This window comes from Caretta caretta, chromosome 6 (genome assembly GCF_965140235.1).
Source record: "Caretta caretta isolate rCarCar2 chromosome 6, rCarCar1.hap1, whole genome shotgun sequence".
NCBI lineage: Eukaryota > Metazoa > Chordata > Testudines > Cheloniidae > Caretta > Caretta caretta.
The window spans coordinates 75,750,910-75,773,775 of NC_134211.1; the positions used below are offsets into that span (position 1 = coordinate 75,750,910).

The window sequence follows — 22,866 nt, forward strand, 5'->3', positions numbered from 1 at the left end:
AAAAAAATTCTTTACTAGTATATAATGTATTTCAGAGGGAGCTTATTTTTCCCATAGCTCTGCGTTTGCTTGAAGTATTTCCAACTTTCAAACTGGTGGAGGAGAGCGGGGTGTGACGGTGTGCTCCCCTCCCATCCACTTTTTCTTTTTCTTTTTAAAATACTTTAAAAAAAAAAAATCCCCCTCACCTAACCAGATGTGGCAAAAATGGGAGAAAATGTGGCACTACACCCACTCCAGTTTGAGCTTCAAGTATTAGAGAAAAAAACATGTCAACTCATCTGCAAATAGTTCATCAGGAAATACTAAAACTTTTGGCAGAAGTGTTTTACTGCTCTACTATTAAAACAATTAATCCCAGATAACTGTTGGAAGAGTAAAAATCGGTCCTTTATTTTACCAAATAAATCTTTGTATGTCCTCCGCTTCTAACTGCTGAAGACATATTACATTGTACAAACAGTATCAGTATTTGGCACGTTTCACAAATGCTAATGTGTATACTTTCCCTCCCTCCCCCTCTGTTTTCTTTCTGTTCCTCATTTGCTATTGGAATGGGAACTGTGGAAAAAATTCCTTGGCATTCTGACACCAGAACCCTTCATCTTGGAGAGACCACGATGATGCAACCTCAACGCATTCAGCAGGCACACCGGGGCCCTCCAGTGGGGGCCATGCTTCCCAGAGTGGAGACAACAGCAGTGAGCAAGGTAAAAGGTCAAACTTTTTCCCTGTGCAAAGTAGGCATGACTAAAATAACTTTGGCTTTTTTATGATATCAGTACATCTGCCTTAGTGTAAACATGGAGTGGCAGGCTTGCAATGTAATCAGCGGTAACTTAGGGAGACACTATTTCCTTTTCTTAACCTACTTAGCTGCATTTTATTATTATTTCAAAGCGAAATATCTAATCTTCAAACAAGCTTTGTAATAACAATTGATTAGTTCTGCCAATTCCTTTACAAATTTGGTTATCTGCAGTTTATTTTTGAGTGGTGTAAGTAAATAAAATGACAGACATACTCTCCAGCTGTGATGCAGTAGTTTGTACTGGCCTGTAAACAGAGAATTTAACGTGTAATATTAGCTATAAAAGGACTCCTATAGCAAGCCGTAAATCTGTTACATCATATAAGAAAGATGCAGAAGTCAGCTCTGACTGACTGAAAAAAATCTTGTGCAGTGTTTGCCTGTATAATATTTTTTCTGAAAACATGAATTTTGAATGCTTGATAGAGACAGACTCAGGCTGCAAAATTCAAGTCCAAATCTAGACTTCGAACCCCCCCCTCCCCCCCCAGTCTCCAAAGTTCAGGAATGCCGATTCTCCACAGCTTTTCACCTTGTTCAGCCATTTCTGCCTGTACCAAGTGGGTGTCAAACACTGCCATTCGGACTGGGGAACATGTTACACCTGCTTTGCACTCACTTGGCATGGGTGTAAATGGGTGCAGGGCAGTGGAGAGTCAGGCCCCAGGTGTTCAGAAATTGAGTTTTGGTGGAAGATCTCATATAGGTGAGGCTCACTGTAATTTTTGGATTTTGATCTGGGTTCACATTTTAAACGCTCCCGAGGTTCCGTATGGTAGTAGCAGTTTCTCTTTGGTATATTGAACTGGGTCAATTGTTATAGATTATTTGTACAGGGTGCATTTGGGTTATTGCTACTAGAAAGTAGAAGAGGGTACGATATAGGGTTTGATCTTACTCCCATCTGAGTTATCCAGAATCTTTTTATTAACATCAGTAGGAGTTGGATCAGGCCTTAAGTCAGTGGGAGTCATTCCATTGACTTTAACTGGATTTGGGCCAGGCCTGTAATGAACTATAACAGCCACAGCAACTAATGACAAGGAGGGCTTTAGTTATAAAGCAGCAGGTCAGTGAAAACTCTAGTAATTCACTATCAAACTTTATGGTTTATAGATATAGATATAATCAATATGGATTTCTTGTCACTAAAGTGCTGATGATTTAGTGGAATATTTACATTTATTTATTTATTTACTTTTAAAGCGCCCATCCCTGTGGCATTCGGGAGTATGACATAACTTAAATACATCAATGCATTAGTCTAAACTGTCCATCCCAAGCAGGACACACAGGTCCCATACCTGTGTTCATGCTCTACTCCCAACAACCATAAATAATTCAGTGCTGGTCCATCATCAAACAATGTTTGACCACAAAGACATGTCTTGTACTGCAGCTTGGAGGACAGAAAATTTGAGCTCTGGTTGATCATTTGAGCTCTTGTTTGGGGGGAGGGATAGCTCAGTGGTTTGAGCATTGGCCTGCTAAACCCAGGGTTGTGAGTTCAATCCTTGAGGGGGCCATTTGGGATCTGGGGCACAAATTGGGGATTGGTCCTGCTTTGAGCAGGGGGTTGGACTAGATGACCTCCTGAGGTCCCTTCCAACCCTGGTATTCTATGATTCTATGATAGCCAGCAGGAGTGAGTTCCATGGTCATGGGATGCTGCACCTGAATACCCAACTTCTAATCTCCAGGCATGTAAATCTAGGGGCTCTCAGCAAATACTCCTAGGCTGACCTCATTATTTGGTATGAAGCATAGGCAGAGGTCAACCTAAGGTAGCAAGATATAAGATCTATCATTCTAAGTTATGGTCTGTGGTATTGTACACTCACAAATATAGTATACTTATTTAGGCATCCAGTAGGCTCCTGTGTAGGAACCAATTTAATCACCTGAGCGTTGCCTGGTGTGCTGGGAAAAAACATAACCTAAAGTGCGTCCCCATCTACCTGCTATGTTTCCTTTTGAAGTGCCAATCTACAAATTGAATGTCAGGACTCCAATCAGTTTCTCACACTTGAAAGATGCACACTCCTGTGATGTGTAGGTAAAACTCCCAATTGAAGACTATGGCCGAGATGCCTCCCCCTCCCATCCTCCCAGGGAAATTACAAGAGGGTGCCTACTGGAAGAAAATTCTGCAAGAGTCCCCTTGTTGAATTTTCCTTGGATTGTTCCATTGGAGGGACAGGATTGGCCTCATAACTGCTGAAAAGGCAGTGGTTCTATCCCCAAGCCACACGGATCCCCAGAATCTGAAAGAGGCCACAGCCATCTGTGAGGAGAATCTGTGCCTCTCCTCCAGGTCTGGGACCCATTTGTCTGACCCTTGCTGCCTCTCTGATCATTTGGCTCCACTGAAACTGCATTGCCAAGGCTCTCCTTTGCTGCTGCCTCTGGGGCACCACTCCTCCAATGGGGTTTCTCTGGGATGGAAGAGTTCATGAAAGAGTTAATGCAGCCTCAGATTGCATTAATATCCCAATGGCTTTTCTGCCAGTGTCAGGTGGGGTGGCAGAGGTAAGTGATCCACATTGCTCCTCCTCAGTCCTGCCTCTTGACCTCCCACTCTTTCCTGGCCCTCCTGACCCTTTCTTTCCTGATCTCCGACTCATTCCCCTGACCCACCCGTTCTCAGTTCCATCTCTCACCCTCAAGGGAAGGTCAGTGGGATCAAGTGATGGGTGGATGCTGCCATCGATGTTGTTGACCCTCTGTGCAGGACCAGGTAGATCCACACGAAGGGCTCCTCCCATGATGTTGTGACTAGAAAGCATTAAGTCATATGGGAGTTTTGCCTGTTGAAGGAGTGCAGTATCTGACCCAGAATGCCACAGCACAGTGGCTGCTCATTCAGCATCGAAAGGGTTAATGTAGGGGAAGTTTGAAATTAGTTAAAATATTTTGGCACTGAAAGAGTTACAAAAAGGGCCTTCAGGCAGCGAATGATGAAATATTATCCTAATTTTATTAGTGGTGAGTGTCTGTGTTGTTTTTAGCATGTCACCGCAGCTGTACAAGGGGAAACTACACGATACGCTGTATCGATCATCTAACAAACATAACTACTAGTGACCTGTAATCTACCAAGCATTTATTGACTTTAGCCTGGTTCAGATTCACAGACCCAGGTCAATGTCACAAAATACTATTGTAGTGAATAGTAAATAATGTGGTAAATATAATCAGTTTTTTTTCCCCCAGTGAAAGGGAGAAAGGGTTAAATACATCTAATAATAAAAATAAAACATTCAAAACATTTTACAAAGGAGGGGGGGGAAAGGAGAAGCTGATTTAATGGTCTAATGAGGCCATCTTCCAGAGACTTGTTTTGTGTAAGGCTTGCTTTGACCTTTCGCTTTGCTCAGGAGCCCAACGCTTCATTTTTCACATTCTTGCAATTACGTTAACGCTTCAAGCATTTCTGACTCTAAGTCAGCTAGCAACACCAGGCATAACTCAACACTGTGAGTTTTTCTCCTCTCTGTAGATTCATTAACAGGTCACTGGGGTCCCAACTGAAATTTAAAACTGACTGGTTCTGTTGGGTTAGTTGAGTTATGGCAAGGGAGATAGCAGGAAAGGGGCTGAGAGAAGGGGAGGAGAGATAGAAGACCCTAGGGTTTTTGGCAGGGAATATATGTGTAAAACCCTAAGCAGCACATTAAAAGGTGTGTGAGGCTTTAGCATTCAGCCATTTCATTGGGGGGAAAAAATCTGCAAGTCTTTTGGGGTGCTACATTTTCCTTATTCTTTCAAAATAAAGTAAAATGTGCCTTTGCATATGTAATGTCCAAATTATTGCTTTAAAATGCTAGCAACTTCTAGTATTCTGTATTGGTTTATGCCATGGTGAGGGATATGTCACCCACAAACTTTAATTCTTATTTAATTTCTTTATGGGATATTTCAAATAATGAATATGGCAGATTATGCATGAAAAGCAGGAAATCAATCTTTTTTAAGGTTTAAAAACATGTGGTCTACAGGAAATCACTGGAGAATAGTTTTAGTTTCGTATATTATGACACCAGGATTGTATACCTGGTTTGCCACATTTTTAGTTTAAGTCAAAGGGCCCGATCCTTGGAGGTGCTAAGCACCCACAAGCAGGCCTGTTGAGAGAAATTTGGGCCCCAGAGTCTCATGTTCACGGGGTCCCCCAACTCCTCCCATTTCACTTTATTTATGCAGACATTACAGACATATATGGACATATTTATACAGATGTTCAGCACCTCTCAGTATCAGACCCACAGAGGTAAACTTGTGCATATGTTACAAGCCAAAGGCAGGAAGCTCGTTCTGCAGCGTATAGCAGAAAACTTAACAAGATGGGATCAAATCCTGCTTGCCTTACTCATGTGAGTAATTCCACTGGCATCGATGGATCTACGTGTGTGAGTAAGGTGAGCAAGCTTTGGCCAACTGTAGAGAGGATCTGAGCACCATTTGTTCAGAAAATATCTTAAATAGTCTTTAAACATTTTTCTGTGGTAGTTTGATGTTTTGTCCCACTGATTTGCCCACACTAGCTTTCTGGGGGAAAGATTAATTATCTGCTTCAGGGCAAAGTCAACAGAGATATTGACTGAAATCACACATGCTTATCCTAGGTTACATCTTTGGGTTGATGCACATTGGAAAAGTTACTCTGGGTGAGTTTCTTGTTCATTGTGTAATACATTATGATATATGAATTTGGAAGCACCATGAGTTGGTAAGTCAGAAAAGGCCTTTCTTGATATTGAAACTATACTAACACAGTAGGCATATGTAAAATGAGTCTGCTTTGAAACCAAATCATAATAGATCCAGAAAGGAGGAGTTGTATTAAATAATGCAATGTGTTCATACACAGTATGCAATTGAATTTTCATACCCAAACTTTGCTATTACAAAACAACATGCATTTATGATGTTTTTTCCCATTATTCTTTTAAATATCGTGTGTAGATATGCATGCATTGGATTGTATGCATATCTTCTTATATCTTCAGAACTTCTCACCTTAAACCTTAGAGTGGAGATACAGTTTTATTGGTGAAAAACTATCATTTTGTTGCTAGAAAGTAAACCCCAGATTCTGTTGTGAAAAAGCAAACTTCCTCATAAAGAAAGCTTTACTGGAGATGCATCATTTCTAAAGGCACTATTTTCCTAAAGGTAAACTATGTGCACTATGAACAATTCTTAAAGAACAATGATTTTTTTTTTTCAGTTGAGGAAGACACAGGAAGAAAGTAGCTCTTATTAATTCATCTTTTCCTTTCAAGTTTTTGGGGCCTGTCCTTGTGTTGATGGGTATGAGTAATTCCCATTAATGGTGATGGGAGTTACGCATGTGCATTGACAGGAGAATAGACCCCTCAGTGTTTAGAGCACATGAAATTTACATTTTTTTCCCATCGCTGTAATTGAGATGTTGACAAATTGGAGAATATTGATGAGCCTTTGTTTTAAGTATTTCTTGCCAAGTTTGTTTTATTTTTCATGGCTTGAACAATAGTGTGGGTTCAGCAGCAATGAATAATAAGGGTAGAGTAAAGATAACATTGTATTTCAATATTTTGATGTGCCAATATGAAATAAATTATCTTAGGCAAATGGAATATGCTGTTTTAATCATTAGCTATGCATGAGAGAAAAATTGATGTTGACATCTTTGCTGTAAAATCGTTGTAATGGGGCCTTCCTTACAATTCATTTTTGTAAAATTCATTTTGTACATTTTGCAGCAATTGAACAATCCCTGCACTGTGAATAGGCAGAATTCCCAGAAATACTGAGACAGTTGGCCCAGTAACTGCTGAGCTCACACTGCACACCACATGCACATTAACCATAGTGCTGCCAGAAACAGTTTAGCTAAATATATTCACATATTAGTATCCACCCATCTTTCTTTTCTTTTATTCAATTGTGTGAACAAGTACATTTTGTGTTTGGTTTTTTTTTTTTTTTGTTTTTTTTTTACCATTTATGTCCCTACCTTTCAACCAGTTAATGGGGCTAGAATTTCATAGTAAATCTCTTTTATTTATTGTACAGTTTTCTAGTCATTATACTGGTGAAAACTGCAGATCCCCACCTTTTATTGAATTTAAAGCTTAGAGGTGAGTGAGCTCTTAAAATATTATAATACATTTTAAGACTTACATCTTACTCTCTTAGTTTCCAACCCACATAGTTATATGCAAAAATGTTTTTTTTCCTACAAATATACAAGTTATTAGATAACATTTACTATGTGTTCTAACTATGTTGTGCTGGGGTTTCAAATGCAGCTTAGGAAAACTCTGTCAATGGAATGTTGTCATAGTGGCAGGGATCTCTTTAAAATACCCCTAGATACAATATGACAGATGCCATCTGGAATAATCTTTTGCTAGTTGTTTTTAACTTTTATTTTTCCTACAGCTAAGTTCATCCCAAACTGGTCACTTACTGTTAATGGTAAACACAGTGAACTTCTTTTCTCCCTTCTCCACATGAAAGCTCAAAAGAAAATAACCAAATAATATTGCTGAAGAGATTGCTAATGGTGGGATATTTACTTTTGCCTTTATCATTTTGTTTTTGCTTTGCTTTTTTCAAATGCAGAGGGTAAGATTTCCCTTAAGGTCTTTCCCACCCCCACACCCTCTGCCAGATCTAACCCAGCCCCCCTCAAAATGTTAGCTATTATTTTATTTGCCAAATTGTAAAAGTATCTGTCTGTTACAATATTAATGTTTTTCATAATTCAGCACTCTCAAACATGCAGTAGTAAGTGCAAGTGTTTAAATGCCTTCCTGGGTTGTTACAGTCTGACTAATTTCTTCCTATATATGTTAACTTATTTGAAAGATCTAGTGTTGGAATCTCTGGATTTTTTTTTAACTTAAGTCGTGTAAAGGGATGTCTCCTGATGCCTGTTAGAGTTTAATTTAGAGTAGTAATTAAACTTGAATACTGCCTCATAAACAAAAGATAAACAATAAACCAGCCACATTCCCTGCTGTTTCATAGCTTTCTTTCCCAGATGTTTTAGCCTGATAATTTTTACACAGTGAACTACCTAGCATGGTGTGCTGTGGACAGAGGTCAAAGACTAGTTCCATGTAACAGATTTTTTTAAACTTTTTTTTTTTTTAACAAAATGCTGAAGGATTTTTCTTCATCTAGCTGATTAAATTCTGAGATACTGAAGGACACTTATAATTGATTTTGTAATTTCCCGTCCCCTTCACTTGTTTAACAAGGCCATGCTGATTTAAAATTCCTAATTTTATCAATGACGTAGTGAGCTTTAAAAATTATTATTAAGGTATTTTGACAATTAATTCTATTTCACTAAACAAAAGGAGAGAGCAAGAGGGAAAGAGAGCCAGAAGATATTCCTTTAAATGCTGTGTTGATCCTAAGCAACTAAAGAATATAGTACAATAGAACATTTTTTTCCCCCCAAACCAACCCTCAGGCTACTGGAGCTTGTGTGTCCATTTCTGGACCATTCCACTGTCAGCCATGATCTTTCTAATTGTCAGGTACTAGTAGGCCATTCGAATGCAGAAGCCATGTTATTTTCACTGGGTGGGGTAATTACTGAAAGCTGAGAATAGCTGCACTAAAGACAGAGGGATACTTTCATGATCCCATTAGCATAAGAGTGGGTAAATTATTCATGCCAAGTGAGGATTCTATGGGGAAAAGTATAGTTAATGCACATAGTTTTTAAATGTATCCCTTTCTGCTCTGAGACTAAATTCTTGTTGGATTCAGTTCTCAGACATTTACGGGAAAGCTCTAGTGGCATGTTAGACGCAGTTCATCTCTCTCTGTTTGCAGCGCTCTCAATAGAGACCATCTGGCAAAGATCCAAAAGGTGATTAAACAAAATGATCAGCTCTTGTTGCTGTGTTACTTGTCCAATACTCTGGATTAAAAAACATGACCCACGACAGTCAGCTAAAGTCATTCTTTTTTTTCTTTTCCCTATAAGAATTCAGATGGTCCACAAATGTCTATGCCATCTTTGTGTCCTTATGGCCCATAATCATGAACAGGTTGTGCAAATGGCTCGTTCTGTAGCACGGTCTGTTCCAGCAGCATAGAAAAATTTCCTATTAATTGGGTCAGTCTAATGTTCATAATGACATGGGGAAAAATTACTAAAATTTATTTTTTAGTAGACATAAAAAATGTGTGCTTTCTGCCATGAGAGAGTTGAAATCTGACAACAGGTTCATGTGATTGATTAATTTTCTTGTGACTGAAGAAATTCAAAGCATGACATTGTCATCTGCTGAAAATAGTATACAGCTCCTTATAACCAAACAAAAAGGGGGAAAACATGAGCTGTGGTTTAACACCACAATCAGGGATGAATTTACAGTGCCATTCAGAAGAGTACTCCCTTATCATAAACAAGCTGATAATCACACTGAATCTAACTCCCAATTAGCTCTTCCTTCCCTCACAGAGATCAGCGTACATGTCCTCCTTAAGCCGTGATATGTTGCTGTTGAGTCAGACAGAACATTTGTATACCTTATGTCATATTCAAAATTTAAGGATTAACACTATATATTACCAGGAAACCCAGCTAATCAGCAAGGTAATTTTCAAACCAATCACTTAGATGACTGAGTTAAGGTAAAAATGCCAAGACTGTGAATAGGGGACATATGTATCTTATCTTTTGGGGGTTGCACCAAATGCCAAGTAGTAGTGTAAATTCAACAGAAAGCAGACATTGTTGGAAAGTAATTAAAGAAATATTGAAATGAAATCTACCATATGAGTGAAATATTTGTAGAACTACTTTGTTGTTTCATACATAACAATTTGCATGGACCTCAACAGTGATTTTTTAAAAACTACTTGGAGGGGGGGAGGAGGGAGGAGGATGTTGAAGTACAAGTTGGAATTCACAGGATATAGGACCTACTGCTGAAATATTCAATCGTATAATTAGATGTAGCCTGTCTCTTAGAACCAAGAATATTTATAGTCTGAAATCATTTGGCTGATTAAAGAAGGGGGCGCTTCAAGAAAAGAAGAAAGATGATGCTAACAAAACAACTAAATCAAATTCTGCTTTTAAAAGCTAAGAAGATCCAGCAAGGCTGTCAGCTCCCCTTACTATGTAAGGTAAAAGCAATAGGTAAAAGATACAGACGTGTCTAGAGTGCTCAGGGAGGGGAAGTGAGGCTCCCCTAGAGTCAGTGCAATGTGGCAGATGAAAGGGACCCATATAGCCTTGGGGGTCTTAAGGCTATTACAGGGCAACTCATGCTCTGTTATCATGCTGATTTTCAATTGATTTTTGGCTGTACAGTACTTGTTGAAGGCCCTCTAGAGCGTCAAACACTGCATTATGGCGATACACATTGTAATACATGTGCTTTTTGTCTTATTGTCTTTACTTTGCCTGGTAAGAGTGGCGGACAACCATTCTGTGATTTCTCCAGCTTCTGGGGACATTTTAGGTTTGGGAGTGGGTGGAAGGAGTTTGACAGTCATCTTTACTCATTTCTTAATGCAGATTGACATATCTGTTTACAGTTTTGCATTTTCCAACCAACTGAATCTTAAATGGTTGTAAACCATTTAATATATACATTGGTTTAATCTGCATTCAGACTTACCTCTATATTGGATCAGAAGGTATGTCACTCACTTTGGGGACCCTCACAAAACTACAATGCTATTACGTCTTAGTGTAGGTAGTTGATATCAGAGATGCTTAATCCTGAGTCTGAGGTTCCAGAAATTTTCTATATGCTAGAGAAATCAATTTTGCATGATTTCAAGCTTCCATCTCTGCTTTTATGTATTTGTGTCCCTCATGTTGGTCCACTCTCACACACTGTGAAAATAAGAGTCACACAGCTGAGTCTTAGCTGACAGAGACATTTTTCTTTTTAAGAAGGTTCATTATTTTAATCAGATTATTGGCTAAATATTTGCTGCACAATTCTCAAAAGCAGCATCTATACTTGCGCCTGCAATTTTGCTCCCACAAGTTTTGGTGCATACATTTATTCAAACATGCAAACAGCCTATGCAAATGAAAATCAGAAGTTTTACATGCATAAAAATGTAATGTGAAAAAAACATGCATGTGGAAACCCTGTGGGTGCAACGTCTCATGTCAGGGGAAGGCACAGTTGAAAATTTAACCTCTGGTATTTGAGATTTTTATAGGAAGGCAGTGTGGTGTACAGGTTAAAGCACAGTACTAGGAGACAGGGGTTTGAACCATACCTCTGGCACTGACTCCGGGCACGATCCAAGGCCCAGTGAAGTTAATGGAAAGACTCCCCTTGACTTTAGTGGGCTTTAGATCAGGCTCTAATGCCTCAGTTCTGCAATTTGTTGCACACAGATGACAGCTGCTTCAGTGGCCCTCTGTATGGACGTGGCTGTCTGCCCATGTGCAACAAATTGCAGGATTCTGAAGTCTATTTGTGTGACCTTGTGCAAGTTATGTTACCTCTTTGTGATCCACTTTCCCCATCAGTAAAATGGGGGCAGTAGTATTTAGCTACTGTGCAAGGGTGTTGTGAGGCTCAGTCAATTAACATTAGTGCAGTGCTTTGATATACTTAGATGGTTATATAGAAGTGCTGAGTATTATTATGTTATTAGTAACTGTGAAATCAAAGCAAGAGCAGCATTGGCAATACATCTAGGTATTTTATTGCTTGTTTAGACATTCTCTCCTCTTTCAATACAGAGAAGTTGGTAAGAGAAATAGCCTTAACATTGCAGACTGATTTTTAAATAGTGAGAAGATCTAAATTTTCAACATTTAGAAAGTCAATCACCAGAAAGAGCATAGACCTGGGTACCGTTACTAGGCAATCTGTACATGAAGGTGAAATGTTTGGAATAATGTCTTCAATGTATTAGGCTTTGATTTGTCATTATGTAAGCATGTCTTCCCATTACACATTTTTTTCTTGAACAAACATATTTAATTTGAACAACTCAGGGAAACTCTGTGTTTGTGTTTGCACTCCCTTTTATCTACAAGAGCACCCAAGGGCAGTTATGTATTGCAGGATTTGTTCCAAACCAATGTTTTGTTTTGATTTTGTGTGTGTGTGTGTGTGTGTGTGTGTTTCTGGAGGATTGCCTTTAACACTCTAGAGCTATACAGTGGGTTGTAGTGTTTAGTGTTCTCGTGCACCAGCAGTTCTGTCTTTTAGACATTGACATTGATTTTCCGCATATTGGCACGGGAAGATCGAGTATACTCCTTGCTCCATTGCCTAAGAGTCTGCAGTGTGCACACAGTGGTGGCCAAGACAGCAGGTTTAGGGCATCAAAACTGGCAGCACTAATATGAATAGCCTGCTTGATATTTTAGAGTTTCTTTTTGCCAAATATCACATTCAATGCATCCGTTTTGCTGCGGGGGAAATTATAAAGAAAAAATTTACACACAATATAGTTTATCATTACAGTTCCTTTTCATTTTGGTCCTTGTGAATATAGCTTCAGTACCATGGTTTTCCACAGGAGTTACTTATAATAACGTTGTTAAATGCACCAAATACAAGACACATTCCATAGTTGCGCTATTCATAAAAGCTCTCATTTGATTTTGGGCCAGTGGCAGACTCTCCACTGGGCATTCAAGGAGACATTTTCCAAGAAAGGGGGCTAGAATCAGCTGGAAGAAAGGTCTTCCCTATTCAAAGGAGTGGAAATGTTTTTGAATGTAGGGGGAGATTATCTATATAAGGTCCTGATCCTGCTTCCACTGATGTCAATAGCAACTGTATGACTTGAACAGGAGCAGCATCTGGTCCCAAATCCATATCTGTTTCGCAGAGTCTGGGGTTGCACACCTATGCAATTGAGACCAGAATATGGGCCTTTATTATTAAAATTTACACTGCTGTTAATTTCATAGGAGAAATTCCTATAGAAAGTGCAACTGAGCTCTTGATACACATACCGTATCTCCAGGAACAAAAACAAGAGCTTGTCTTAAAACTATAAGTAAATGTTAATAATATTTTAATATTAAATTCTAAAGAAATTAATCTTTTAAAGGGAGCGTCATCATATTTTCTCATATTTTAAGGGACAAAGGGAAATAACTCTTGCCAGACCCATTTCTACATAGCTTTGTAAAAGTACAGAAACTATCCTCTTTTTTCCTAGATTCCTTTTAAAATCAATGCACTTAATTCTGTTATCATTCTACCAATGTTTATTTCAGATTTTCTGGGAAGGTCGGGGTGGTGAATTGCTGCCAGCGGCTGATGTAGTAAATGTAATCTTATGTTCTAGCAGTTTCACAGCTGCTTTGGGAGTGTACACAGGTGTGCAAGGGGTTAAAGGTACACGGATCCCTCCCCATTGTGCTTTCACAGGAGCCACCCACAGCTGCAGTTCTTGCACTCCCCTGAGCACAAAGACCCCGTAGGACTAATGACACTAAAAGGGGCAGGGAGGAGCGGATCCATTGCAGAGAATGTGCTCTACAAACCCTTAAAGGCCTGGGTAATCTTGTGACACAATGCCTCTCAAGGCTCCTATTGGGTGATATGGTGCCACATGACTCCCATTGTGGGGTTGGGCCTATAAGGCACCAATGAGCCCACAATGTGCCAGCCACGGACAAGAGAGGAATGGTCACAGGAGCAGCGGAAAAAGGGAAGAGAGAAAAGCATGAGGCAGCCAAGAATTATGTCCAAGGAAGCAGGAAGAGGAGAGGACAGCGCATCCAGAGGGGCTGGGACATAAGTGGCCGTGCAGCATGTGCAGGGGAAAAGGAGAGTCAGGCAACAGGGAAGTATGTGCAGGAGAAAGGGACTGAGTGGCAAGAACACATATGCAGGAGAGCCTGGGGAGAGAGAAGATGAGAGATGGAGGGAGAGATGAAATGAAGAGACTTAGACAGCGTGTTTCCCTTAAAAAAAAAATGGGATTGCATTAAAGACAGCTAGTAACACATAAATACTTTGGCTCAGATGCTTGACTATGCTGGGTCACTTTGTAGAGCCAGCTTTAGGGGATATCCCCCAACATAAGGGGATCCTCAGGAGACATATAGCAGTTGTAATGGCTCTGATGCCACTACTCCCTCCCTCCCAAACATAAGTGCTGGAGCTAAGGGTGCTGGGGGTGCTGCTGCACCCTCTGGCTTGAAGTAGTAATAACAACCTAAGTACATGGTTTCTGCCTTCAGCACCCCCACCGTGAAAATTGTTTCAGCACCACTGGCAGCAAGCATAGAGGGCCTGGCTTGGGACAAAGGGGTGTGTTTTCCCTGTGCCCTGCTGATTCCCAGGTCCCAGAAGAGCCTTTCTAGCCATTGGCAACGAACAAATGTTTAAGCGTTCTTCTGGCTGCTCTAACTTACACCTGGGGACCAGCCCAGCATGCAGCCCACCCAGGGTTGGGGAAGCTCAAGAGTGGTTTATCGCTGGCTATCTCTGCATCCCTCCAATTTGCACTGTGCATGCCTCAGCCACAGCCAGGGATTGGCATTTTATATTTTTCCATGTAAGCAAAGCCACTGCTGTAGCTGCAACCATGAAGTGATGCAGTTGTAAATGGGAGCAAAAGATGATCTGCAAGTTCTCTAAGATGTGATTCATGCTATGAAAATGTTTGACAACCCTTGATTTAATCCTTAACTATGTAAAGAGCTCTTTTTCCTCTCATAACCTGGTGTTAATGCTTTCAGGCTTTCAGGACTGCCCATGTTTAAGCAACTACCTTCCTTTCCTTGTATCTGTCCAGAGATGCAAATTGGTCATATTAAAAACTGAACACAGCTCCTCTTATATGTCAAAAGTTCACCAGAAAGGAGTCTGATGCATACATATATGGATTTTTATTGCAGGGCTGAGCCCAAAGCTTTGAAATTATTTATGAGCATAAAATTCAGAAACTTGCATGAACTCCCTGTCCAATTTTATAGTCCTGGATCAAGAGTATGAAACATCACATAAATAGTGGAAATCAGAATCATTCAGCTCACGCGTCCCCTTTACTTCCTCTGACCTCAAACTAACCACTTAATGGCTGTGCTCTTGTCAGTGAAGGAGTCTTCACTCTATGCATCTGCTAGACAGGACTGTTCGAGAGGAGCATAAACTTCTACACGTCCAACAGGAGCTGAGTGCGCTCCTAGTTTCCCTTGCCCTGAGGAACAGGTGTAGGACTGAACTGAAATCTTCTGACTGAGCCAAATTCTCTTCTTATTGTGGGTCTAATACAAAGCCTGTTAAGTCAACAGAAAGTGTTCCATTGACTTGAATGAGCTTTGGATCAGGCCCTTATGCTTGTATAAATCCAGAGTAACTCCACTGAAGTAAATGGAATTACCCTGGGATTGCACCAGTGTAAATGAAGGCATAGTTTGGCTCAATGGTAATGCATTATTAGTCTGTGTTTTGTGGGACTGGGCAGCCATCCAGTTAGATATAAAGAGTCCAAGATTATGCAAGTGTCGTGGCATTCTGCATCCACTAATACACTATGCCAGCCTTTTAAATGTTTTAAATAAAACAATTTCCCACTAAAAGTGTAAAAGGAAGCTAACATTCATTTTCTAGATGAGCACATAATGAAAACTCTTGCTTTTCATATTTCTGTGCTACCAAACTGTAAAGCCTGTTTTGCATAAAAAAGTACTTAGTTCACAAATCATGTAAAATTTAATGAGTGTAACTTTTATTGTGTCAGTTCACTGCCTTGAGAAAATTATTAAAACCCCATGTCTTCTTTACAATCAAAAGGCTACCACCTTTTTAGTATTTCTTTATTGCCACCTTTTATTTCCCAGAATTAAACCAAAATCTGAGCTATGATTTGCCACTAGTTAAAGATTTTAATGTAATAATTTGCATTTTGGATATGTCAAATATTTTTCTTCCAAGAAACGGCTTGGGATATGAAGCTAGTTATGAAGTGGGATGGAATGAAAATTGTTCTTGTGCATCAGCATATGCCTTCCATCTTCTGATGTACTTGTGATAGCCAAAGCGGGGCCCCAATCCTGTAAAGATTTACACACATGCTTAGCTTTATGAGCTATTGAAGTCAATGGAACTTCTCCCATGAGTTAACATTGAGCATTAGAGTAAGTCTCTGCAGGATTGGGGCCTAATTGATGAATGACCACTTAGGGTCTAAACCTCTTCCTGATGAAGTCAGTTGCAAAGCATCCTTTAATCTTCAAGGTGCAGGATTAGGCCCTTAATTATTGGCTCTTCTACAACTGTGTTAGTATTGTAAATACAGTAGTACAGGTATTCTGTTACCTGGCTGCTTAATTTTTACCATGGAAGAACTGGTTGAAATTTTTCACACAAGATTTTTTTCATCAGAAATGGCCTTTTCTCAAATACTAAGCTTTTTTTTTTTTTTAATTGTCAACATTATCAACATTTTCTGTTTTTCATGAATTTTTTCCAAGATTTTTGACCAAACTTTTTATTGAAATATTTTCCAAATTAAAAAATATGCTAGAAAATGGGTCCATTTTGAATCCTGCAAAAATAAAATGACTTCAGAATTTTGAATTTTTGGGCGGGAATTGTTATTCTATTTTTCAACCATCTGTGTCTAACAATAGGCTAGATGTAAGCTATGTCTACACTATGAGCTAGAAGAAAATAATAGAACCGTCAGGAAGAGCATGCTTCCTGAACAAAGAAAAATCTTACTGTTTTGACAGTAACAAAAATAAATCAGAAGGTTTGTCAGTAGTGATTTTTTTTTCTAAGTTTGATGCTCATTAGGAGCCTAATCTACAAACATTTAGTTGAGCAAATAGTCCTTACCCATGCGAGTAGTCCCATTTTAGAATCAGGCTCTTGAACTTCCGTTCTCATGTCTACTACCTGTTTGACACACTGGCAGAGATCATTTTCAAATATGGCTAAAGGAGAACTTGATTGGGACACCATGTTTTATCCATGTTTTTCATTTCAATCCTAAACTGCAAATGCTTTCCGTATGAAGAAAGGCAGTAGGGTTTTTGTTTATTTCTTTGTTTTTATTTATTAGATCTTTACTTTGACTGATGGCCTTTCATGCTCTTGGAAGTCCAAACAATGTTAGTCTCACATCGTGTATTCAGAAATTATGAATTTCTTTTTGGTGAAACATCTGCTACCATGTTAGCAAAAAAGATTATTAGATTTCTGTCTTTCTGAAGCATAAAAAAGTCCAGTATCTTCTGCCAGAGAAGAAGATTCCAACCACTAGACTTGACCAGTTTTTTTCAGTAGCTTTATTTTTCTTTAGTTCAATATTGCTTTAGCTTTTTCATGTAGAATACTAATGTCCATAAATTATATATTACAAATTTACCTTTGATTCGTACACTAGTTAAGTAGCTTTAATTCTTAAGAATACAGGTATCTTCCATCTGTTTGACTGTGACAGTAATATACTCATTTGTGGTAGTGTCTCAATGGATTTGCTATTACACTTATCCATTTTCAGAAAATTTCAAAACAACAAAAACATTTTAGATATCTTCACCGATGGAGGATATGCTTTGTTTTACTGTAAATTCATTATCCTGATAATTTCCTTCTGCTGGATTTTATTAGCAGTTCACATTCCCAACTTTGAGAATACTATGGCATAAAGTCCTGTCTGTGGGCAAGATTTTATGAAGGAAGATCTTTCTTAACTTCTTAGATCTTTCATTCTTTCTATTAATCTGTAATTTAACCTTAATTACAGATTTGACTGATTTTTGTTTTGTTTTGTCTTCTGAATCTGTAAATTTGGACAAATCATATAGACAGGACTTTCTAATCTAGTAATTCATCAATTAGGTTTGGTTTCAGGCCCTTCTTTCCTTCTGGTAAGATAATCCCACAGTCCTGGGACCCACCAAAGAGAATGTCAATTCAGCAAAAAGTCCACACTAGTAGAATTCAGGTGTGCTGTATGATGAATAACCCTCCTTTAAACTTTCAAATGGCTATCAATTATTTTTGTTTAGTAGATATAAATTGTCCTTTCTTTTAGATCTGCTGAAGAATTTTAAATCTTTGTACAGTAATTTTCTGCATTCTTAATTTTACAAATGTAAATATAAAGTACATAATAGATCCAAAGTTGCCTTCAGTGTGTGTCAATGGGAGTTGAGTGTGCATACCTGAAGGTAGAATTTGGCTCAAAATATATGTGTTTTTGTGTGTATATATAGTAATATTTGGTATGTGGGGAGGGAAATTATATAGAGATATAGTCAGAGGCTACAATCTTGATTGTGCTTTTCTTCAGTTATCATTTTTTCCAAAATATCTTATATAAGCTCAAAGCAACTTCTTCTGTTTGTACTTGGATGTGAATATACTTTTCCCCTTCTTTATTCACATGTAATCATTTTAGCTGCTTCTTTAGAGTATTTCCTTGTAAGGTTCAACTGCTCTTAAGGTACTGAAAAGTTGCCTGGTGTATAATTTGAAATCTAGGAGCAAGCCTAGCACAACTCCTTTGGGTATGATTCCCTTTTTGGTTACCTTGGTAGAGTTCTTGGCTTTGATCAGAAGGGTATAGGTTGAGTCTCAGCTGTGGTAATGTGCAGGACAGGCATACATGCACAGTTCAATGGGAACTCCCATTAATTGATTATTTCTGTTCTACTGTCTGGCAACCACTTGCCAGACATAAAACAATTCATTTGCTCCTCAGATTGTTTAGGAATGATATGTTTCTCCTGGATGAAAAATTTTGTAGGGTAGGAGGAGAAAACAACACCCCAACTGCATGACATTTTATTAAATGTCCCTTGAATCTTCTTCTATAGCCTACACTTGCAGGAGGAGGATGTCTTATTTACACTAATAGTTCTTTTCCATCTGTAACAGCTGCGATTCTGTGGCCTTATTCTAGACAAACTTTGATTCTTTGCTGGCTCTTTATAAGAATAATCCTTCCAAACCAATTGTTGAAAGGTCCTGTGTTCCGATGCTTCTCTTTAGTTTTTTTGGCATTGCTCAAAAATCAATGTCCTAACTTTGCAACAGTCATTCATCAATCAAGATGTAAATGTCATTCACAAGTTTTAAAAATGATTTTAAATAAATTTAAATTTTAAATCCTTTAGTACGTATCAGAAACAACATGTTGTTGGTAATCTACAGTGTTTATGGAAGGAAATTGTCTTCCTTACATGCATTACTTTCAACTGCCATTTTCTTATTTCTTTTATTTGGCTTCACACTCATGTAAGCCTTTCTCTTTGCCATTTTCTTTTGCCTTTCAGAAGACTTTCCTAGAAGCAACTCTCATTTGATTTAATTCCTAGCCCATTTTCTTTCTAGGTTCCTAACAACAGAAAAACTTTAAACTGTTCTTCTGTTCTCCCTGCTACTTCTTTTACAGCTGGTTCCTCTCTGGGGTCTTTCTGTTAGTTGCATTAGGTATCCATGAGGTTTGTAGGTTTCAGGTTTGGGGGAGAGCTGTAGACTTAGTTGGGACTGATTTGCCTAAAAAGAGATTTGGGTTTAGTTAAGTTTAGGGCTTAGACAAAGATTTCAGTCTGTTCTTTGCTTGATTCAGTCAGCTCCAGCCATCCCTATTAAAAGAAGTAGAAGAGACCCACAAAACACGTTAACATTTTGTAGTGTCCAGGGGAATCCACTGAAACTTGGCCTTCAGTTAGGATTCCCTCCTGAGGAGCAAATTCCCATGGGTGCTTTTGAAGCTTTAAAAGCTTTGGTTTTGTTTTAAAAGGCCTCTGAGCATAGGCAATGTTTTCACTGGCATTTAAAACAAAAAACCCGTAGCTTTTAAACCTTCAAATGTTGCTGTAGGGATTAGCTTCACTGCTCAACAGTCTAAGGCTGAGATAACACCTGCAAGAAGTGTGTGCATGTTTGGATTTTGTGAAAATTGTGATGCAAACTCTCGAATGACCCACAAATGTGCTACACTTCGAAAGTGGTAGCTCTGCGTGCGTGTGTGTATTTACATCTCTCTTATTGTTACATCTTGTCTGTTTCATTGTAAAGCATCTTTACAGGTAAACTATTCTTTTGACTTTCTTTGGAAAGACTGGTGTAGATCAGCTCATATGATTTTTGAACATTCCTTCATTAGGTCTATGTATGTGCCCTCTGGGTGTAAACCCTGGAAAATGGGCTTCAGTAGAACAGACTGACTAAAAGTCACCCATTATGTTTCATTATCTAAAGATCATTTTGCCTCAGCATTACTATTGCCTTCTACAGTTAGCATTACTTTCACAATAAAAGGTTTTTTAGCACCCCTTCGTATAATTGAATGATTCACATTTACTGTAGCTAAAGCCAGAAGTAAGGCTCTTGCATTAGAAAACAGGGATGAATATATAACTATACAAGTTGCTGAAAAGGTCATAAACAGCAATGTCTATGCACCATTTTCAACTGTAGTGCTCTTAAGTTCATATAACATAGGTGCAAACCTCTTCTTACATTTTTTCAGATGTTTATATTTGAGCATAAAATTATTATGCAACACCACTGTGTTTTCAATTCCCTCTGCCTCCCCCCAAAGCTAAGAAGGCATGTAAACATATGTTCCAGGGTTGCAGATACTAAATTGGCAATCTTGGCACCAAATAACCTGTTGGAACTAAAATGTCAATTCAGAACATGTGCTTAATTTAACAGTCCATAACCCTGTTTTTAGAACATTGAAATACCTACCCTGAGGAAAGCTCATAAAACGTAGGTCTTTAAAGTTCATAGATTAGACCAATGAAACTGCAGCCGTTTTAAGAATGTGTATCTTCATTGGCTCCTATTAATCCAAGATGGCTAAGTGTATGAAATACAAGACATGAAAGCACTGAAGATTTTCTAGAAAGTGTACTTTCGGTAGGTTCAGTGATTAAAAGCGTGGAAAGAAAAAGAAGAGCCCCCAGAAAGAGAAATGTTTTGCATTTGGAAGGCCTGTGTATTGCAGATCTGAAAGACTCTCAGCTTGGTTTGTGAGCGTATTTAACTGAGCTTTTTACAACATATAATGCTTAATTCTTCTACAAATTCCCAGTGTCTTTAAGGTTCTATGGGTTAGGATTAGGTTGAATAATTTCGAATATCTCTTATCATGTTTCCCCCTGTGTAATATTTCAGATATGTCTGTCTTACTTTACTTTTAAATATATAATTTATAAATAGATAACAATACTGATACATGTGTTTGAATCCCTTCTAGAAAGAAATGACTTGTCTTGTATTGCATATGATAGCTTCAAGCTGCTTTAAAGTAACTGTCTTCAACAACGAAGAAATCTTTGTTATATTATTCATCTAGAGGCAGCAGAAAATTAAAAAGCTAAGCTACTGTAATAACTAGAACCTATTGTTTTAAAGTACTACTGAAAAATAAACTTTATGCACAAGACTAACCTGAATTTGTGGTAAGCAAGCATACATCTATAATTCTGCTTTTTTGCACCTGGTCACACAATGTGCATAATGTTTGTTAACTTTTAATGCGAAGGAATTGTAATTGGATATATTCAAAAATGCACAGGTATGCTTTTATGCTTTTTTTTTCCTGCGTGTTGTAATTTTTCTGACAAATGGCTTGCAATTTTGCATGTTCACCAATTGTGTGCCTTTGCCGCCAAATTAGATGCATTGCTGTTACATACTTTGGGATACGGTGCTTTCATTCCCTTTTATATGAAATAAAACAGCAGCATCTCCTAGCACTGAATAAAATGACAAAAAGAAAAGAAGAAAATGGAATATTGAAGTAGTTAATTTAGGGAGGTTTTTTTGATTGCTTACGCACAGAGTTTCATACATTGTTTTGATAACTGAATAAGACTGTGTAAAAAACAAGTTGTTTTTTACCAAGGAAATTATTTAGACGTGCAAAGTGTTTATGTATCTCAATGAGAACAGTGCATTGTTAACAGTGATTGCACACATCACATGGTGCAACCTTTTGACAACTGAGTGTCTGCTGGAGACATCTGTGAAGGATGACCTTTTGACCTAAGAAAGAATGCTATGAAGGTGGGGGAATGCAACTATCAGAGTATCAGTCCTGGCCTAATGTACTCTGAGAATTCTCACTGAGACCCCTATACTATCCTAGTTAAGTTTCAGTTTCAGCACAAAATTTAGCAGCTTCTCCTAAAACAACATTAAAGGCCTGATTCTGACTTCACACCAGTGTAAATCAGGAGGTTAAGTCACTGGTGTCAAACTAGTATAAAATTGATGTCAAATCAGAATCAGGCCCTTAACCTTTATATATTCTCATGTGATTTGTAGCCTGAACAAGGATTACTAATATAATAAATGCCTATTATTCTGTCAGAGCCGATTTGTTTCTGCAGATCACTTGTTCTCCTGCAAGCAGGTTATGGGCTACAGCACACAACTTGAATCTGTTTGCATGGAAGGTTATAAATTGCAGCATCCAGGCGTAGTGGGTTTTGGTAGTTGTTTTGTTTAGGACAATGCACTACACTGCTCTAAAAGACTTCCCAGTAGTCCTGATCTTCACAGGAAAGAAAATCCATTGTACAGGCTGTAATCTGAGAAACTTTCAGTTATCATGCTTGTTTTTATTCACAAGCATTGATGCCTCTGTGCATGTGACCCTCTGAAAAGCAGCAACATGTTGGTGATGCCTCTTCTTATAAATGTTGTTGGGTTTATACAGGTCATTCATATAGACAGTGCCTAACTGTCTGTTGTTCAACAGGCACCTCTAGCCTTCCGTTGTGATGTGATGTGGTTGTTCTAGGGCTTGTCTACACTGGCAATTTACAGCGCTGCAACTTTCTCGCTCAGGGGTGTGAAAAAACACCCCCCTGAGCGCAGCAAGTTTCAGCGCTGTAACGCACCAGTGTAGACAGCGCCGGTAGCCGCGCCCTTCGTGGGGGTGGGTTTTTTAGAGCGCTGGGAGTTCCGCGACCACACAAGCCACGGTGAACGGCTGCCGTGGCAACGCGTTAGCCTTGCCAGTGAAGACTAGCCCTCAGTCTCAAGCACTCATGTCACTTTTTACTTAAATGATATTGTGGAAATCTGTAACTGCCAAAAACACAGTAGCAATAG

The 22,866-nt window shown here is 38.7% G+C and overlaps 1 protein-coding gene across 5 annotated transcripts in view; it reads left to right on the plus strand.

Moving 5' to 3' along the window:
- Window positions 1–22,866, plus strand: part of MEIS2 (Meis homeobox 2) — a 184,068-nt gene that overhangs the window by 15,774 nt on the left and 145,428 nt on the right. For all 5 annotated transcript variants that reach the window (XM_048855806.2, XM_048855810.2, XM_048855808.2 and 2 more), the window contains exon 7: window positions 596–710. In XM_048855806.2, coding sequence (XP_048711763.1) covers window positions 596–710 — 115 coding nt within the window. The remainder of the gene's footprint in view (window positions 1–595; window positions 711–22,866) is intronic.